The sequence below is a fragment of the Spermophilus citellus genome (assembly GCF_964194105.1).
Source record: "Spermophilus citellus genome assembly, chromosome: 6".
Classification (NCBI taxonomy): domain Eukaryota; kingdom Metazoa; phylum Chordata; class Mammalia; order Rodentia; family Sciuridae; genus Spermophilus; species Spermophilus citellus.
In genome coordinates this window covers 90,385,707-90,406,021 of record NC_138187.1, presented here as the reverse complement: position 1 = coordinate 90,406,021, position 20,315 = coordinate 90,385,707, and the positions used below count along the sequence as shown (strand labels likewise).

The following is a 20,315-nucleotide window of genomic DNA, read 5'->3' as shown; positions in this document are numbered from 1 at the left end:
AGTCATTAATTAAATGTGCATTGCTCAGATTTCCTTCTCCCTCCCCCACCCCTTTCTCTCCACATTTCACCTAGATTTGCTGCTGGGTGAGGTTGGTTTTAGTATTAAATAGGAAAACAACTTTACATTATTTTTTTTTAATATATATATTTTTTATTGATTATTTAAAGCATTACATAGTTCATGATATATCATCTTTCATACATTTGACTCAAATTGTGTTTTGAACTCCCAATTTCACCCCAAATACAGATTGCAAAATCACATTTGTTACATATTCACATTTTTACATAATGCCATATTAGTGACTGTTGTATTCTGCTACCTTTCCTATCCCCTACTATCCCCCCTCCCCTCCCATCTTCCCTCTCTACCTAGCCTACTGTTGTTCAATTCTCTCCCTCTTTTTCCCTCCCCCTTGCCCCTCTTAACCTCTTATAATTTTATGTATCATTGAAGGTCTCCTATCATTTCCATGTGTTTACATTATTTTTTAAAGGCAACAAAAATTTAGCCCCTTTTCTTCCTGATCTGTGAGCAGAGTTCCAGTGAACGTGAGTTTGACAAACAGCATGGATTAGAAATGATGTGTCCAACCACCAGAGATGTCTCCCACATCACTATTGATTAGCAGGGGTTAAAGTCAAAGTGATGACAAAGGCCTCCATGTCAACATTCATCAAAATGTGGATAATCGGGATGTCCATAAAATCTACAATGAGAAAAAAATGTGCATAATATCAGTTCAGTGTCTCCATTTCTAGAATGGTAAAGAGATTTCCAAAAGCATCCATTAGGTCATGTTTGATAATTTTGTTTCCTTAGAGCAAGGTTGTAAGCTATGCCTTTCTTAATTTCATGAGCATGACATTATATTAAGTATTTTCTGGAAATCATAATTAAATTGTTCAAATTCTATTTTCTCACCTGGAATTTAATACAGAAAATACACCACGGCAAAAATCTAAACATATTTTTATCCCCATTCACATCTGTCAGAACAGGAAAGTAGTTTCCCATCCCCTCTTATTTCCAGTTCTCAATGAAACTTCCTGTTATAAATTTCCTCAAAGAAAATTGACTCTTCCTTGTTGAACAAGGACAATTGCAGACATTGGTCAATATGAGAAAATTGTTTCAGGCTGTGTAAATTACTGCCAGCAACTTCACTTCCATTGTGCTAGTTCCTTAATTATTTACTTATTGCCCTTCACACTCAGCATGTTCTGTTAAATTCAGAAATGGAAAGAATTTCATTTATAACATAGATTTCCAAATCCTAAGAGTTTACCATATAATTCGGAGATGTGTAGACTTTACAAAGAAGGTGAAATATAAAAATCGTTATTTATTATAATATTTAAGTAGCAATTATTATTCATTGCTTGCCACTTCCTCAATCTCTGATCTCTACATAGGAAAATAACTTCATATTATAACTCATCATAACTCATAATTCATAACTCATAACTCATCATCTTTCTCTGTACTAATAAAAATATCAGTAATGACATATCTACCAATTTTTGAGTACAGACAATTTTATATTATGCTAATCTCTTTCATACAGTATCACATTTGTTTCTAATATGAATTAAATTCTCACAGGAAAGAGGAATCTGTTCTCCTGCTCACCTTCATAATATATTTTCTTTATCAGATTTTGTAACCTCAGATCATGAAGGGAGGGTAAAGATCATTTGTTAGCTGTATATTCCCTTTACTAAGGAGGTTTCACCCCATGCTGTCCTTCAGTTTCAGTCTCTATTCTCTTAACACTTCTTTATCCTCTGCATTGAGATTTCTGTATTTCAGAATATCAAAGCCCACTGTTACTATTTATCCACTGGTGACAGCTATTCTGTAGACAAAAGCAGTTTCTGGGTTCTGAGCAAATATGCAGTGGAGAGGAAAAGAGGGACTTGAAACTATCAGTCATTAAATGAAAGACTGATGAACAATTTTATATGGAGGAGATGAGACTTTCTTACTGGGAACACAGGGTTGATAGAGATGCTTTTAACCTGATAAGAAATTAAGAGATATGGGAGAAGATGATAGAAAACTGGTTTTAAAAACACTTAATAACACTATATTGGTGATAACCAAAGTGTATATCCACTACAAAGTCATAGGATAGAGAGACCTACTTACAGGTGTACATTCAGCAACGATAATGGTTTATCTGAATCATTCCATGTAATGAGAAGTGCCCAGGTGCATGTGTGGAAGTCCATGCTGATCCTGGTTCCACTCACAGAACAGAGCTCTGACAAGAATCTGAGACAAGAATTCATAAAAGCTCTTGTCTCATCCCTGACTCAAACTGGCCTCTATTCTCCATGTATTGAGGTAATTTTCAACAATGATGTTTTATTCATCCCCAGAAATAAAATGAGGCACTACATTTATGAAAGTTACTTACACATCCACAACAGGGTAGTATCGAACATTCCTATTGAGGTTATCTAAGATTTTCATGTCTTCTGGAGTCAATTGAAATTCAAAAACCTATCACAGAAGTAGATTTTCATTATTGTTATATTGCATATTGTCAATCTGAGAAATATAAATTAATCCAATTGAATGGTACAGAGGCAATTTTTAGAACAGATGAGAAGGTCTGGTGAGGTTGTTTGCTAGGCAAGCACTTGCCTGTGATGCACAGTGTCCTGGGTCTGATCATGAACACAGCTAAATAAATAAATACAATTAATGAGAAGTTACAAAAAGTTATTAAAGATATCAATAAAAACACTTCAGCTGTTAAAGAACACCATGTGAAAAAGAGAAATCCAAGTCTTTATATAATACATTGAAATCACTTTATACTACAGATGAAATATCTTAAAAGAAGATTAAATTAAGTTCTGAACAATATGATTGAGTAAGATTTGTGGATACAAATCTAAATCCTATTAGTAATCAGAATAAAAAGATTTTTCCTATAATCGAAGTCTTAAATTGTCCAAAACAAATGATGTTATCATGATCAAATAGTATCAAAGCTAGATTGAAAATTATCTCATTGTCTAAATTAGTGTTAGATTAACACAAAAAAGAAAAAAAAAGATGATCACTGCCAGGCATAGTGGCACACACCTGTAATCCCAGGGATACAGGAGGATTGCAAGTTCAATGTCAGCCTCAGTAACTTAGCAAGGCCCTAAGCATCCTAGTCAGACCCTGTCTCAAATTAAAATATAAGAAAAAAAATGGAGATGTGGCTCAGTGGCTAAGTGACCCTGGGCTCAATCCTCATTAAGAAAGAAAGAGAGACAGATAGATAGATAGATAAATAAATAAATAAATAAATAATTGCTAGCATGTTGAAACTAATGGCTCCAAAGATCTATAGGAACACTCTAAAATGGGATACACAGAAGGAGATGTCAAAATATAGGTAAGAGATGTTCATTAGATTATTCTTTGAACTTTCCTGTACACTGGGAAATTTTCAAAAGTAGAAGGAAAATTTATTAGAAAAAAATCAAAATCATTGACTTTCTGTTATTAAGACATAGACTGGAAGATTGGATTAAAAAAATAAAGACCCAACAATACGCTGTCTGCAAGAGACTCACCTCCTAGGAAAAACATCTATAGACTGAAGGATGGGAAAAACCATATCACTCATGTGAATCACAAAAACAAGATGGGTTTCCATCCTCAAATCAGATAAGTGGACTTCAAGCCAAAATTCATCAGAAGCGACAAAGAAAGACATTTCATACTGCTGAAGGGAACTATACGTCAACAAGACATAATAATCGTAAATATCTATGGCCCAAACAATGGAGCATCTACAGACATCAAACAAATTCTTCACAATTTGAAGAATCAAATAGATCACAGCACAATAATATTGAGTGACTTTAACTTTCTTCTCTGACCACCTAATAGGTCTTCCAAACAAAAACTAAGTAAAAGATATAGAACTAAAAATTCAATCAATAATTTAGACTTAACAGACAATATTTCATCCATCAATATTTCATTCATCAAAAGTGAATACACTTTTTTTCATCAGCACATGCATCCTTCTCTACAACAAACCATATATTATGCCACAAAGCAATTCTTAGCAAATACAAAACAATAGAGACACTACCCTGCATTTTATCAGATCATAATGGAATTAAATTACAATTCAATGATAAACTAAAAAACAAAAGCTACTTCAACCCCAGGAGACTAAAAAAATATGCTATTAAATGATGAATGGATAGCAGATGAAATTAAAAAAAAAAAACTTAGAGGTAAATGAGAACACCGTTACAACATATCAAAACCTCTGGGACACTAAGAATGTGGTGCTAAGAGGAAAGTTCACTGCATTGAGCTCATTCATTAAAAGAACAGAAAATCAATTAATGAATGAGCTAATATTACATCTCAAAGCCTTATGAAAAAATAAGAACAAATCAACACCAAAAGCATCAGAATAGAGGCAATATTTAAAACCAGAACTGAAATTAAAACAAAATAAACAATTCAAAAAATTGGAAAAAAAAAGTTGGTTCTTTGAAGAAATCAATAAAATTGATAAACCATTAGCCATGTTAATGAAGAGAAAGAGAGAAAAAAACTCAAATTACTAAATTCATAATAAGAAAGGAAATATCACACTGACACTACTGAAATAAAGAAGAAAATAAAAAAATTATTTGGAAAACTTATACTCCAATAAAATAGAAAATCTTGAAGACATCAACAAATTTCTAGAGTCTTATGATCTACCCAAACTGAATCAGGAGGATATACACAATTTAAAGAGATCAATTCAAGCAATGAAATAGAGTATACAATTAAAAGCCTACCAACCAAGAAAAGCCCAGGAACGGACTGATTCACAACCACATTCTCCAAGATTTTCAAAGAACTAATACCAATACTCCTCAAATTATTCCATGAAATAGTAAAAGAGGGAACCCTTCCAAATTCATTCTATGAATCTAGTATCACTGTGAGAGCAAAACTGGACAAAGTCACATAAAGGAAAGAAAACTTCAGACCAAAATCCCAGTTGAACTTAGATGCAAAACTTCTCAATAAAGTTCTGGCAAATCAAATACAAAAACATATTAAAAATATAGTGGACCACAATCAAGTGGGGTTCATCCCAGGGATGCAGGGTTGGTTCAATATACAGACATCAATAAATGTAATTCATCACATCAATAGACTGAAAGATAAGAATCACATGATCTCTCAATAGATGCATAAAGCATTTGACAAAATACAGCACACCTTCATGTTCAAAACACTAAAAAACCTAGAGATAATAGGAACATAGCTCAATATTGTAAAAGGTATCTATGCTAAGCCCAAGGCCAACATCATTCTAAATGGAGAAAAATTGAAAGCATTCCCTCTAAAAACTAGAACAAAACAGGGATGCTCTCTTTCACCACTTCTATTCAACATCCTTGAAACTCTAGCCAGAGCAATTACAGAGATTAAAGAAATTAAAGGGATATGAATAGGAAAAAAATAACTCAAATTATCACTCTTTGCTGATGACATAATTCCATACCTAGAGGATCCAAAAAATCCACCAGTAAACTTCTAAAACTAATACATGAATTCAGCAAAGTATCAGGATATAAAATCAACACTCATAAATCAAATGCATTTCTGTACATCAGTGACGAATCCTTTGAAAAGGAAATGAGGAAAGCTATCCCATTTACAAGAGTATAAAAAATAATAAAAAATACTTGGGAGTCAATTTAATGAAAGACCTCTACAATGAAAACTACAGAATATTAAGAAAGAAATTAAAGAAGACCTTAGAAGATGAAAAGATCTCCCTTGTTCTTGAATAGGTAGAATTAATATTGTCAAAATGACCCTACTATCAGAAGTGTTACACAGATTTAATGCAATTCCAATCAAAATCCCAATGACATTCCTCATAGAAATAGAAAAAGCAATCATGAAATTCATTTGGGAAAATAAGAGACCCAGAATAGCCAAAGCAATCCTTAGCAATAAAAGTGAAGTAAGGAGGCATCACAATACCAGATCTTAAACTATACTACAGAGCTGTAGAAACAAAATCAGCATGGTATTGGCACCAAAACAGACATGTTGACCAATTTTACAGAATAGAGGACACAGAAACAAATCCACATAAATACAGTTATCTCATACAAGACGAAGGTGCCAAAAACATACAATAGAGAAAAGGAACAAATGGTGAGAAATTTCAACAAAGAAAGAGAAAATTCAACAAATGGTGCTGGGGAAACTGGAATCCATATGTAGCAAAATGAAATTAAACCTCTATCTCTCACGATGCATGAAACTCAACTCAAAGCGGATCAAGGACTTAAGCACTAGAACAGAAATCCTATATCTAATAGAAGAAAAAGTAAGCCTAAATCTTTACCATGTCAGCTTAGGAACCAAATTCCTTAACTAGACTTCTAAAGCGCAAGAAGTCAAATCAAGAATCTATAAATAGGATGGATTCAGACTAAAAGGCTTCTTCCCAGCAATAGAAACATTCAATAATTGTGAAGAGAGAACCTACAGAATTGGAGAAAAATGTTTACCACATGCACCTCAGACAGAGCATTAAACTCCAGGATATATACAGAACTCAAAAAACTAACAATAAAAATTAAAACAAATAACCCAATCAATAAATGGGCTAAGGAGCTGACCAGACACTTCACAGAAAACATACAATTGACCAACAATCTAAGAAAAAAATTTTCAATACCTCTTCAAATCAGAACTACTCTAAAATTTCATCTCACTCCAGTCAGAATGGCAATCATCAAGAATACAACTACCGATAAACATTGGTGAAGATTTGGGGGAAAAGGTACACTCATACATTGCTGGAGGGACTGGAAATTAGTGTAACCATTATGCAAAGCAGCATGGAGATTCCTCAGAAAACTTGGAAGCATTTAACATTTTACAAAACAAAACATGTAACCCACTTATCCCACTCCTCAATTTATACCCAAAGGACTTAAAATCTGCTTCCTACAGTGACAAAGCCACATCAATGTTTATAGCAGCTCAATTCACAATAGCCTACCTATGGAACCAACCTAGATGCCCTTCAACAGATGAATGGATAAAGAAAATGTGGTACATATGCACAATGGAATATTATTTGGCCATAGAGAAGATGAAATTATGACATTATCCAGGAAATGAATGGAGCTGAAGAATATCATGCTAAGCAAAATAAGCCAATCACAAAGAGCCAAAAACCAAATGTTTTCTTTGGTATACAGATGCTTATTCACAGTAAGCAGGACAGGGTTTCTAGGGAAGAATACACATACTTTGGATTAGACAGAGGGGAGTGAACGGAGGGGAGGAGGCATGGGGTAAGAAAGGACAGTAAAATGAAATCAGACATTATTACCCTATGTGCATATATAATTACATGACCAGTGTAAACTGTACATCATGTACCACCAGAAGAATGAGAAGGTATACTCCATTTACATATGATGTGTCAAAATGCATCCTACCATCCTGTATAACTAATTAGAGCAAATTTTTAAGAATTGTGTTTGCTGGTAATTGAATGGAAATGGAGGATATCATGCTAAGTGAAATTAGCCAAACTCAGAAACTCAAAGGTTGAATGTTTTCTCTTATGTGCAGAAGCTAGAGTAAAATAAAGAAAAGGGGTAGGGAATAATAAGATTCCACAAAGAACCAACAAAAACAAATTAATAGATAGGGGAAAGGAAATCTAGTAGAGTAAAGGAAATGGGAGATGGGAGGGAAAAGGGGGAGATCATGAACTGAAATCGATTTCTATGCATGTATGCATATGTGAGGATGAACCCAACTACTATTTATCACCATGAAGCTCTAATAAAAAAAAAAATCCTTGGTGAAAAAGAAAACGAGGATATTTAGTAATCTTGATTTATGATAAATTCATAGCCTTTCAGAGATTAACTTTCTGCATTATACTATGATATTTGGGAGGATTTCTTTATTTCTACCATATCAGCTGATGATGTTGAATAAATTTTAAGCAAAAGTTAAAGGTAATTCCCTATTATCTATATTATATGATTTATCGACTTCTATCATTCTCATGAAAGAAAACACTGAACCCCTGAGTCAAACTTATTTAATTTAGTATAAAGTTCTCCAGCTCCAGTCATTTACATGAAAATGACATAATTCCAAGCTTAAAAAAAAAATCATCCTGAACTAGAGGAACTTCCCTGTCCTGCACATGCGTCAGAGAATATATATGAGACTGCGAATATATGAGAGAGCCCAGTCCAAAGCAAAAGAAATATTCAGGGGAGCCAAGGGTAATTGTTTCCCGTGAGCAAAATGAATATTTTTTAACTTCCATGTTGCAGAAGGTTGCTATGCAGGTATAGTTAATAGTATAATAGTGATCTCTTGAAAATAAAGAGATAACATATTTCAGTGGATAAAGACCAATGGGCACTTGATTAAAGAGAAAATTAAAAGTGAATAAATTTATGAATATTGAACTATGACTAATCAAGGAAATATAAATAAAATCATAAAAATTAGATTTAAAATCACCCAATTCAGCAACTTCATTTTAAAAAAATGTAATTTGCACAGGATTGCACAGAACACTGCTGACTTAACATTAAAACCAGAGCCTCCATTTTCTGTCCAATCCTAATAATCTCCAGTCATGTTGTCTTCCTATTGCCATGGCAGGATGAAGAAAATGGTAGAAATATATCACACATGCATCAACAAAAACAGAGAAGCTAGCTCATCATAAATATGTTGAGAGTTTAAAAGCACACATGCAAAGGATACTGCATAGTAACCCTGAACCCCAGAGCCCCTCAACACCTGCATGTTCTCTTTGATCCTCTTCTCATTGAAACTCTTGACCAGGACCACAACCCCACGCTGCAGCTGATAGCGGAGGGCAATCAAGGCTGGAGTTCGGTTGTGCTTTTTTGCCAAGGCACCAAGAACTGGATCATCCAAAAGAACAGGGGTGTTCTGGTCAGTCCTGGAAGAAAAGGCAGAGATACCGGAGTCCTGAGTCTGAGTATTTACTTTGTTAGGAGGCTCCAAAATAGACCAAGCTCTGTTTAGACTACTCTAGACCAGGGATCCTCAAATATAGTCCCTGGACTGGCAGCATCAGTGTCATAGGGGATCGACTCACAAACGCCAAGTTCTCCCCTCTCCTTGAGCCCTTCCATGGGTAACCCTACAAAACAAACTGAACATGGCGGCATGCACCTCTGATCCCAGCAACTTGGAAGACTGAGGCAGGAGCGCTGCAAGATTTAAGGTCAGCCTCAGCAATTTAACAAGACCCCATCTCAATAAAATTTTATAAAAGGGCTTGGGGTGTAGCTCAGAGGTAGAGAGTCCTTGAGTTCAATCCTCAGTACAGAAAGAAAGGGAGAGGGGTAGAAAGAAAAAGAGAAAAGAAGGAAGAAAACATTATAATAGAAATATAATGATAGAAATATTTCGTCACTGATGATGTTTTAAGTGAGCTTCTTGTCCTTATTACCAGCTGTCTCGGGGACTTCCCAAAGCACCATAAGCAACCAAAACAATGTCTTTTGATTTGCAGAAGTCCAGCAGTTTTCTCTGGTTGAGAAAAGGATGACATTCTACCTGTGGTGGACAAAACAGAAAGTATCAGATTCTATTAAATGCTAATGTAAATATGAAAACAAAATGTCAAAGTAACAGAAACTGATTTTTTTTAAAAAAAAACTATAATATAAAATTTGAGGTGAAAAAATTAACATCAAGTAGCAATGTGCTTTTAAAATATTAATTCAGTACTTCTATACTATACCCTGAATTTTTTTTTCTTTTTGAGGCATTTCTAAGAAGAAACAACTTTGTGGACCAGATCTTGGATGCTAAATACCCTTTTCAACTATAAGGAGACATGCATAATTCCAGATCTGGATTGGGGAAAGAATTCTTCCAACCTTGAACACCAAATCATGCCAAAAACAAAAATTTGGTCAAAGATTCATGAGGGCAAGTCTGAAAGACAAAGTACCATGGGTAGGGATCTCTCTAGTGATAGCTGAATAGATTTCTGCTCCAAAGCAATAAAGAACAAAATAGGATCATTTCTAACACATATTGTAAATAAACGTGTTAATGCCCATAGTAATAGAGAGAGAGAGAACAAAAATACTTGCCCCTACTGATGCTTATTATTACAGTAACTCTACACAATGTAAATAATTAAAGGCAAGCTATTAAGGATTCCACTATTTTAAAGGAAAAAGTTGCAGTTTATCTTTAAAAAAACATTTTTTAAAAATCCTATTTTTTTATTTTTTCACATGTTTATGGACCTTTATTTTATTCATGTATTTATATGTGATGCTGGGAATCAAACCCAGCGCCTCACACATGCTAGGCAAGCGATCTACCACTGAGCCACAACCCCAGCCCTGCAGTTTATCCTGATTTGATATGTTGAAATTTTGCACAAAAAGTGTCAGGTACAAAGAATAGTTACAGATGAAAATAATTGTTCACAAACCCCTATATAACAAATGAATTTAGACAGAAATGATCAATAGATATTCAATTAGTGTGTCATATCTGTCATGGAACACGATTTCCTCTGTTGACAATTTTCATTCAACAGGTCTTTACTAATTCAAGGGGGGAAACACACATTTATCAAAAAGGATATCTGGCTACCACTAGCTGAGCCAAGAAATCACAATTAGCATCACCCACAGTGGGGCGATCTGTCATTACGTGCTTCCTCCTGGGCTGAACATGATGGTGACATTTTCTTGCCGGAAATGGTTAACACCAGTGTAATAAAGCATTTGGACCTAACTTCTAATTTATAAAACTTGGAATAGAGAAACAAACTATCATTATGAGAATATAATCTAACAAATCTGAAATATTTGTCCAATCCTGTCCAGATGTCCTGGGGAAAAAGAATTGGTGGTAATTCTAGGTTAAAAAGAGCTTGAACAACAGAAGAGAGCTTGACAAAGATTACGTGTGAACCACAATGATATCCTGGTTTAAAAAGTATACAAGACATTTTGGGGAAGCCATGGGAAATGTGAAGGTGGTCCAGATATTATATGGTATAAGGGATTAATTGATAATTTCCATAGATCTAATAATGCAACGGTGACTATGGCAGAGAGGATCTTTATTCCTACCAAATGTTTTCTGAGGTCTGTAAGAGTGAACACTTGTGCATAGGTTGTATTATCAAGACATTCAGCGAAATATTCCATGCGTGTGTACAGCTGTAACCTCATCAGCTACCTACACGTGACAATGTGGCAAACCTCAACAATTTTGGATATAGTTGAATACAGATGTTCTGTGTCATCCTTTCAAATGTTCTAAAGGCTTGAGAGTGAGCATTGTCAAAAATGAGGGTGAGGTTAGTATTAAAATCACATTAGCTTTTAGCATTTACATCTGGAGATCACAAGGTTCATATCATTATATACCAAATTCATGAATTTTTTAAGCTATATTTTTCAATCAAAGACCCATACTCCATGACTGGAATTTGTTAAAAACAATAACTTAGAGCACAGAACCAGGAACAGAATAGATGTGCTTAAATAGCTGATTTGATGTCAGAAAGAAAGAAGGAGAAACTAAATGTGGTCAGGCACAGGGTCAGGTCTATGTTCTGCTCAAAATCCCTCAGGGTTGATTTCATCCACTATTACTATCCCCACAACCGCTCCTTCTAAGCCAAATGATGTAAATTACACATCTGAACCCCCTAGGAAAGAACCTTTTCCATTGCTCTGCCTTTATTTCCGGTGTCCTTGGTACTGCCCCACTCCATGTTTTCATGCCATTTCTTTCTATACATGGTGCTCTCCACAGCCCTTCTGTCTACACTGTTGTTGGTCATCCTTCATAGCTCAGGCTAAGACCACCACTCCAAGTCTGAATAACTTCTACCTCCCTTCACCTTTACCTCTCTTGACTTCATAAACACAGCTTCTCCCAAGATGTTCCCAGCGTTTCGCTAAGGTATTGTCAAGGAGAGTCATAACTAAGCATCCTGTAAGCCCATACAGACAGAGGCTCTGTCTGCAGAATCTTCTAGTCCACAAAGGTACCACGCACAGGACAGGCTGGCCAATGGAAGCCCGGCAGAAGGAGAGAAGCCGGAGGGTGCTCACCTGGTTGCAGACAGGCTTGTATTTGAGCCCTGGTTTGTTCAGGATCATCTCCAGATGCTGGCAGTTAAAATTAGACACCCCAATGGACTTTGTCAACCCTGCATCCTTACACTTCTCCATGGCCTGGGGAGGAAGGTGTCATGAAGAATAGCTCTTGAAGTTGTCAACAAATATGCCAAGAAAGAATTGCTAAGAGGAAAACTGTGAAGAAATACCAACAAAGCCACTGGTATTGATGTCTAGATGAGGAAACTTTGCCAAGAAAATGGGAGAAAAACATAATGACACAAGAGAGAATCCCTGTGTCCTCCTTAGAAAATGGGAGAGATTACTGACAATGGACAGAAAGAGATGCCTATCCCCACTCTCTCACTCCTTCCCCATTTCTCCCTATTACTCTCCAGTAATGCTTTCCTCCCAACCACTGCATCAGAACAGCCCTCATGAAGGCCGTGGATGTGGAAGTCCAGCGGTGTAGATCCCATTGTCAGAGGTGCAGGTCAGACCTGACTCTTCCTCTACCAATTTGCTCCTCCGCACTCTCTCCTCCAAGTACTCACCTCCCATGTGTCACAGAGATCCACTGCTTCAGATATTGCTTTTCCTTGTTCATCTTTGGGTAATAATGACATCCCAGACTGCAATAGAAGCCATCATTTTAGAGATTTCACCAAATTGTGTTGCAACAATTAACTGTGCTGCCAGGTACTTTTGGTGGGGGTGTGTGCATGGGACATTAAGTTTTCATAAGGTAGGTGGAGCTATATTCTAGATCCTGGTATTTGTAAAATATTTTGCATTTGAAGTGGTAAGGAATGTCCTTTGGAGACAGGTTTTCCTTTAATCCTTTAGACCTTTCATGTGTATAGTAAATACTATTTTCCCAGGTCCTGGTGGGGGTTTCATAGAACTTCTGTTAATTTTTTTCAGCCCCTATACTTTCCTTTGGAAAACACTTCTCCCTCATTGGGAAAGGCCATAAATAATTACATAGCCTTGATATCCAGTGATAAATGGCTTTGTTCATGACCCAGGTGAAAGGATCAGAAATCCTTATGCCCCTGGACATATGATGGTCCAGGAGCATGCATATGAACCAAGCAGGGTCAGTATCTTGGTGGGTTTTTTTTTTTTTTAAGATTAATATGGGTGTCAGAAAGCCAAAGTAACTCTCAAGTGTTACCGTCAATGTGTCTTAAACTGCCCCAAGGCATTATTTTTTACCAATGAAAAATGATGAGATGAAAATGAAGCCAATGTGTTGGAATGCAGGGATAAGGGAAGGTGGAAAGGAAACAAGTTACACCCAAACCCCTTACCTGCAAAGATAGAGGGAAATGAATGAGAAAGAGGTCAACATAGTCCAGCTGAAGTTTTTTCAGTGACTGTTCCAAGGATGGTCGGACTAAATCTGGCTTATGAAAAGTGGACCAAAGCTGCAGAGGTTAAAGAATGAAATTTGGAATTAATACTCTAGTCAGTTTTGTTGACAAAGTTTTCTCATCTAGACATCAATACCAGCGGGTTTGTTGGTATTTCTTTACAGTTTTCCTTTTAGCAATTCTTTATGGCATATTTGTTGACAAATGCATGAGTTTTGTTTTACCTAATGCAGAGACATTTTTCTGCTGGTTGGAGACTGATGACCATCAGGGAAATATAACTGTCTTGTTTCCTTTGTTTCTTTTCATCTGTCTTGAACATATAAACCTTACTATTTGGCTATTGTCCCTATACCTACTGAACGTGGAAGGAAGTGATCCAAGAGATAAAGTTCTTTCTCAAATAACAATGCCCATTATCTAAATTATGTTTGATTGAGTTACAAAATAGTAAACAAACATTCTAAATATCTTAGCTATTCTACCAGATGGGGAAGAATTTGTATCCTTTTTATTTATAGAGTTGAGGAAACTGTTTAGAACAGGTTAACATGTGCAGAACACAGTAGAACACAATATAGATGTGTCTTTTTGATAACTAAACATCTCTCTTATATTGCTATCTCTGATTAACAAAGTAAAAGTTGAGATTCAGAATAACAGATTTTAGAAAGTCACCCAGAAGATAAGAAAAGCCATTATCTGGTCATAATTCTATCTGATTATGTAGTCCATGATGAATCACACTGCTTTGATCTGATATTCATAAAAGTAAAACAATTTCACATTGTAGTCATAAATTTGGGCCCTCCAATGATGTGAAAGACACCATCTTTATCTGTTTTCTTTCCTAGTTTTAATACAAGAACATGTAAATAAAAGTTGTACTAATAAGCAATAACTTACCAAAAAGCTGCTGATCCAATCATATATTGTTATCTTCACACAATGGCATTAAATAAGTATGCACATATATACAGAACATACAGAATACCTTTGAAGTGTAGAATATGTCTTCTCTCTTCACAGTGCCATCTTCAATCTTGCTTCTAATGGCCAGTCCTACCTCCTCTTCTACTTGGTATACATAAGCAGAATCAATATGGCGGAACCCAGCTTCTATTGCTAATTTGGTGGCCTTTATTACCTCACTCTTAGGAACCTGGAAGAATAATCCAAAGAAGTATTTGAAGACCCATGCAATGAGAAGAATTTCAAATAGAAACAGTGGACTTCATGTGAATCAATTTCTCCTTATGTTATGGGGTAATTATGTATACGTGGTAAAAAAATAAAAAAATCTCAATTTACCTGGATCTTTCCCAGTAGAAAGAAAGTTTGGGCATCCCAAGAACACTTTCATTCCTGAGCAATCATTAATTGATATTCTTTGGCATTTGAGCTTCCAAAGAATATGTCCAGGCTCAGTTATTTGTTTAAGGATTCACATTCAGCATATTTTTAGTTAAGGCTACTATTTATATAGTTAAGTTACAAAATAAAATAATTTCAAAAAACAAAGTCATGGGAAGGAATATAGAAGAAATTTGGTACAAAATTCAATGACTTCTCCCCCAGTAAATTGACACCCAACACAATAAGTTCCTGTAGCATTCACTTTTGAGAAAGAATGGGAAATCATCTTCAAGAAAAACTGTTCAGAGACTAAATTCCTCATTTTTCTATAATAGCTGGTTTCACAGACACTTTCTATTAGCACACACAAAGCTTCCAGTTTCTCAAGAAAAACAGAGACATAAACCCTAATACTTGTATAAGTAGTTAAGATAGAATCATCTTCATCATCAGTTAGAAAATGGTGAGAAACCCAAGTTACCAGTTGCTAGACTAGTACCAATTTGAAAGTAAACACTTCTATTTATAACAGTCTCTTGTGTTATCTTTTTTCTAAATAGCCATTCTCACTAAAGAACAGGTCTACACACTAGGAATAAAGATTTGTACAATATGGATACTGACATACCTCATCTTATTGTGTCCCACTTAAGTGGCATATCCCAGACATTCCTTTCTTTTTTTTTTTTTTTGATAAAATGAAGGTTGTGGCAACCTTGGATGGAGCAAGTCTATTGGCACCATTTTAAAATGTTGCATTGTTACAAATCTCACAATATTTCAAACTCTATTCTGCGTCTTGAAAATTCTCACAAATATCTCAAACTTTTCATGTTCATTATGTGTATAATGGTAATCTTTGGTCAGTGATATTTAATATTGCTATTATAATTGTTTTGGGTGCCATGAACCAAACCCACATAAGACAATAAACTTATTTGGAAAATACCACATGGGTTCTAACTGTTCTACCAACTGTATCTTTCCCCATGCCCCTCCCCTCTCTCCCTGTCTCTCTACAATGCCCCTTAAATGTTCAACTGAAAGGAAGAGTTGCATGAATCTCATATAAAATCAAAAGCTAGAAATGTTGAAGCATAGTGAGGAAGATATGTGGAAAGCCAAGATCAGTCATAAATTAGGGTTTTTGTTCCAGTTAGCCAAGTTGTTATGCAATGGAAAAATTTTTGAAAGTCCTGCTCCAATAAACAGAGATGATAAAAAAGCAAAACAGCTTTATTGCTGATATGAAAAGCCCAGAATAATCAGTAGGTGTTCACAGGATCATACCACAATGAAGAGTAAAGTATGATATCCTTCTTTCTGGAATATGGATTAGCTCTAGCCTGGAGAACTGATGACCAGGTAATTTCCCCCTAAATCACACAGGAATACAAACTTGAAAATTCAAGTCAACATTCCCTCATCTTAAAACTTTTCTTTTTTTTTTTACAAACCCTGCAGCCCAAGACACTACTGTTACCTTATCAGGTACAGTGGTACCAAATCCTAGTACAGGAATGAAATGTCCATCATTTAGTGCCACACACTGATGTTTGTGATCCATAGCTGTCACTCCGCTGGCTAAGCACACACTGTTCTGTCTTCTGCCTTCACAGGTTATATGACCCACAAACAGGATATGTTGCGTCTTCCTGTTCAAAGTTTATGGGTGAAGTGACAAGGAGGAGGAGCAAGTTTAAAGCAGTATTCCACAGAAATAAAACAGCATTAGAGACAGTTTACTTTTTATAAAAGTGGGTTCTTATTAAATTATCAAATAGTGATAATAAAATCATTAATTTCTTGAAAAAGAAATTTTTGTAATCAGAGTCCCCACATTATTGCAAATTATTATAAGACATTTGGTGATGATTATAAGCCATGCATTAAATAAGCAAAAATTACAAGCTACCAATTTCTTTGTCTTTGATATGATGAAGTCACCTTTTTATCATGTATCATTTCAAACAATTAACTATCTGTTATGGTTTGGATATGAGGTGTCCCCCTAAAAAGCTCATGTGTTAGTGAATGTAGAAATGTTCAGAGGTGAAATTATTATATTATAAGAACTGTAACTTAAGCAGTGGGTTAATCCATTTGATGGAGTAATAATTTGAATGAATTACTGGGTGGTAACTGTAGGCAGGTGGGGTATGTCTAGAGGAAGAAGGTTACTAGGGGCATGCACTTGGGGATTATATCTTGTCCCTGGCTTTTTTCTCTCCCCCTTCATCCCTTCCCTCCCTGTCTGTCTCTTTCCTTTCTGGCTACCATACTTTCCTCCACTACATCGTTCCACCATGATGTTGTGCTTTACCTCAGGCCCAAAACAGTAGAATCAGTTGACCATGAAATGACCCTTTGAAACTGTGAGCAAAAATAAACTGTTCCTACTCTAAATGGTTCTTGTCAGGTATTTTTGTCACAGCAACAAAAAGTTGATTAGATATTAATTTTTTGTTAGCCCTTTTATTGTATGCACACAGAGACACGCAAATATGTACACAACTTAGATAAAAGATAAATGAGCATATTTCAAAAAAGTGACCTTTGATTAAAAAAAATTGAAAGTTGGGCTGGGGATGTGGCTCAAGCGGTAGCGCGCTCGCCTGGCATGCCTGCGGCCCGGGTTCAATCCTCAGCACCACATACCAACAAAGATGTTGTGTCCGCCGAGAACTAAAAAATAAATATTAAAAATTCTCTCTCTCTCTCTCTCTCTCTCTCTCTCTCCTCTCTCACTCTCTCTTAAAAAAATTGAAAGTTGATATTGAAAGAAAATGTGTCTTTTGCATTTTTCATCAGCAAATTTCTTTTGTTTCTTTATTCTTTATAATATGAATATCTAGTGCTGACGCTGGTGCTATCCTTACAATGTTGCAAAAAATTACTTTCTAACATACTTATTATAGTACTAGTTATTCAGTATTTAGATATAATTTATAATTTTCTGAGTGTTTTATCTTTCATCCAGTTTCAAAAAACTTTTTATAAAATATGGTTTATGAAAAAGTACATAAAATCCTATAATTACACTATTTAAAGACTTAGGCAAAAGGATCACAAAATTCAAAGGTGGTGACTTCATTAGACCCTGTCGAAAACTGCAAAATAAAGTGGTAGGGACAGGGGTTGGAAGTGTAGCTTGGTGGTAGAGGGTCCCTGGATTCAATCCCCAATACCAAAAAAGAAAATACACAAAAAATTGTAAAGATATTTTATATAATTTATGATGTTTCTCAACAATATTCACTCAAAAAACTTGAAATGCTCTTAATTACAATGTTTGAAAATAGTTATTTCAACTATAATGCATTAATACAAGAAAATCTAATAGTACAATTGAAAATTTACCATATAAAGTGGTATCAGCAAAATGTTGAACTAAGTAGTTCCAAATTCTCTCAAAGAAACATGAAAACACAAGGTGACATGGGTCAAATGACCTTATAGGAGATCGGGTAAATATCCAGAGGTCTATACTAAACAAAGCGAATACCCAAGCAAGAAAAATCAGATTTAATATGGCAGGAAATTTCACTGTGTTTTTACCCCTGCCTTGCCTAGCATGGTGCAATTTTGGTCTGTAGGTGACTTCAACCCTATTACCAACTTCTTCTCTGAAACCAGAGTGAAGAAAGATCTCATTTGCAACATTCCAACCTTCTGGGACTCTTTAAAGACTGTGTTATGTTCAAATTTGGGACCCCCAAAAGACCACCAGAGACCCAGATCGATGTAAGCAGCAAAGAGGTGTTTATTTCGAGCTAGCTCGGTCCTCCAAGTGCACACAGCAACTGGTGATGGTGATGCTGAGAGGCCCCCAGAGCCCAGGGTTTGCAGCAGTTTTATACATTCTTTGGGGAAGGCAGGGACCCCACATACATCATAGCATCTCTTAACAAATCATCACACACTGCGGCAAAATCAAACAACTACTCTAAAACATGATTAGCACATTCACTGGCAGGAAACATTTGGGTAGGGGTGATTGGTTAGTACAAGAGGGGGATTCGCTTGAACTGATGGGTTTAAGCCAAGAGGGGTGTAAGTGCTGAACTACATGGTTTCCCTGACACATTATCAACCACCATAAATTACTGGGAGGGTCATCTGGCATCCCAGGTATTTTTCCTATCTTATGCTGATTGGTGGCTGGTAGGGGGTTGCTATGGGTCCCCACCTAGCCTAACTGAGTCAGGAACACCTGGCACAGCAGATCTCTCCTGTTATCTGTAGATAAACAACTCAGCAGGGTGGGTATATGCATAGGAGTGCTCTGTGGGTCTCTCCAAGGATAAGGGTCATGCCCCCTTCCTTGGACAGGCTTTGCTCTGAGGTAGGGGCTGGTTTTTCATTCCCCCCTTGAAAAATCCTTTTACTAGTATGACCTCTGTGTTTAATAGAGAAACCTTTAATTCTGTTACTTAGGGCTGCATAATCATACTAGCAAACACCAAGCCTACCTGTGTAGGTTAGAAATAGCTGTAGGCCTGAAGCTAAAAACTACTCTGGCAGTTCCTCTTGATAGTTTCTTTTGATAGTTATCAGGCATTCCTGCCTAAGAATCTCTTCTGTAACTTCCACTCTTACTTATTTTGGGGGTCTAACACAAGGTGTATACCTTAAGTGACATTCAACTATTATTATTATTTAAAATGCCCAGGAATAACTGTGTTTTGGCTTTAGCTGACTTTGCTAAGTGTTTTAAGATGAAGCAGTCAAACTGACTTTTGTTTCTATCTATTGTTAACAGTCAGCTGAGTTTCCATGGAAATCCTGGGGGAACTTTACAGCAGCTTCTCAGTTCTGCTAGTGCCATTTGTGCTAGGATAGGTCCAGGTCTTGCTTGACCTTGTGGTTTCCCTTGGAAGCATCAGGGATGTCTCCCTTCTCCGATGACCCTCCTCTTCATAGCAAATGCACTGATTGGCTTTCTGTTCTCCAGTGGTCTCATTAATCTGCCTGATCAGGAGATTATGTGGCCCAGAGTTGCAAAGCTCTTTAGAGATGTCCCCTGATCCCTAGATTCAGACTGACTCAGAGGGCAAGAGCCAAACATTGGTTTTCTTGGCCCTTTTAATTTAACTTTAATTTTAAAACTTAATCTTAAACATCCAGAAAATAAATTTCAATAATAAAATTCTTATGTTAAGAGTACCGGGCTTTAATGTCTATCTCTCTATCCTGTAGGTGATAACACATTATCTTAAATTAACCCAGGTTGTGAGTTCTTAAAGCAGTACCTCTGCAAAACATTAACAGGCAATCTTTAGACCATTTGTAAGAAAACTACAAACAAAATTAACAAGAGTAAAAACATATTTAGTTCGTGTAATAGCTACCTTGAACTTTGGAAGAGTTATACATTATAATCTCCTGTTTGAGATCCTAGCAATCTTGAAAA

The 20,315-nt window shown here is 35.9% G+C and overlaps 1 protein-coding gene across 1 annotated transcript; it reads right to left on the bottom strand.

The window, feature by feature from the left end:
* Positions 1-486: 486 nt before the first annotated feature.
* LOC308650999 (aldo-keto reductase family 1 member C1-like) lies at positions 487-16,505 on the bottom strand. Its single transcript, XM_081297630.1, has 9 exons — positions 16,386-16,505; positions 14,541-14,708; positions 13,484-13,600; positions 12,725-12,802; positions 12,165-12,287; positions 9,521-9,627; positions 8,839-9,004; positions 2,426-2,511; positions 487-712 (listed from the first exon to the last, which is right to left on the bottom strand). Exons 1-9 carry the CDS (start codon positions 16,467-16,469, stop codon positions 670-672), a joined length of 972 nt encoding a protein of 323 aa, XP_081153756.1. The 5' UTR covers positions 16,470-16,505; the 3' UTR covers positions 487-669.
* Between the last annotated feature and the right edge of the window lie 3,810 nt (positions 16,506-20,315).

Bases quoted from the DNA above. Each gene is read 5' to 3' on its own strand.
- LOC308650999 (XM_081297630.1), bottom strand. From the start codon at position 16,469: ATGGATCACAAACATCAGTGTGTGGCACTAAATGATGGACATTTCATT. The intron at 12,288-12,724 runs GTGAGTACTTGG...CTTCCTCCCCAG, and splicing joins ATCTCTGTGACACATGGGAG to GCCATGGAGAAGTGTAAGGA. The intron at 9,005-9,520 runs GTAATAAGGACA...CTTTTCTTCCAG, and splicing joins GGAAGTCCCCGAGACAGCTG to GACTGACCAGAACACCCCTG.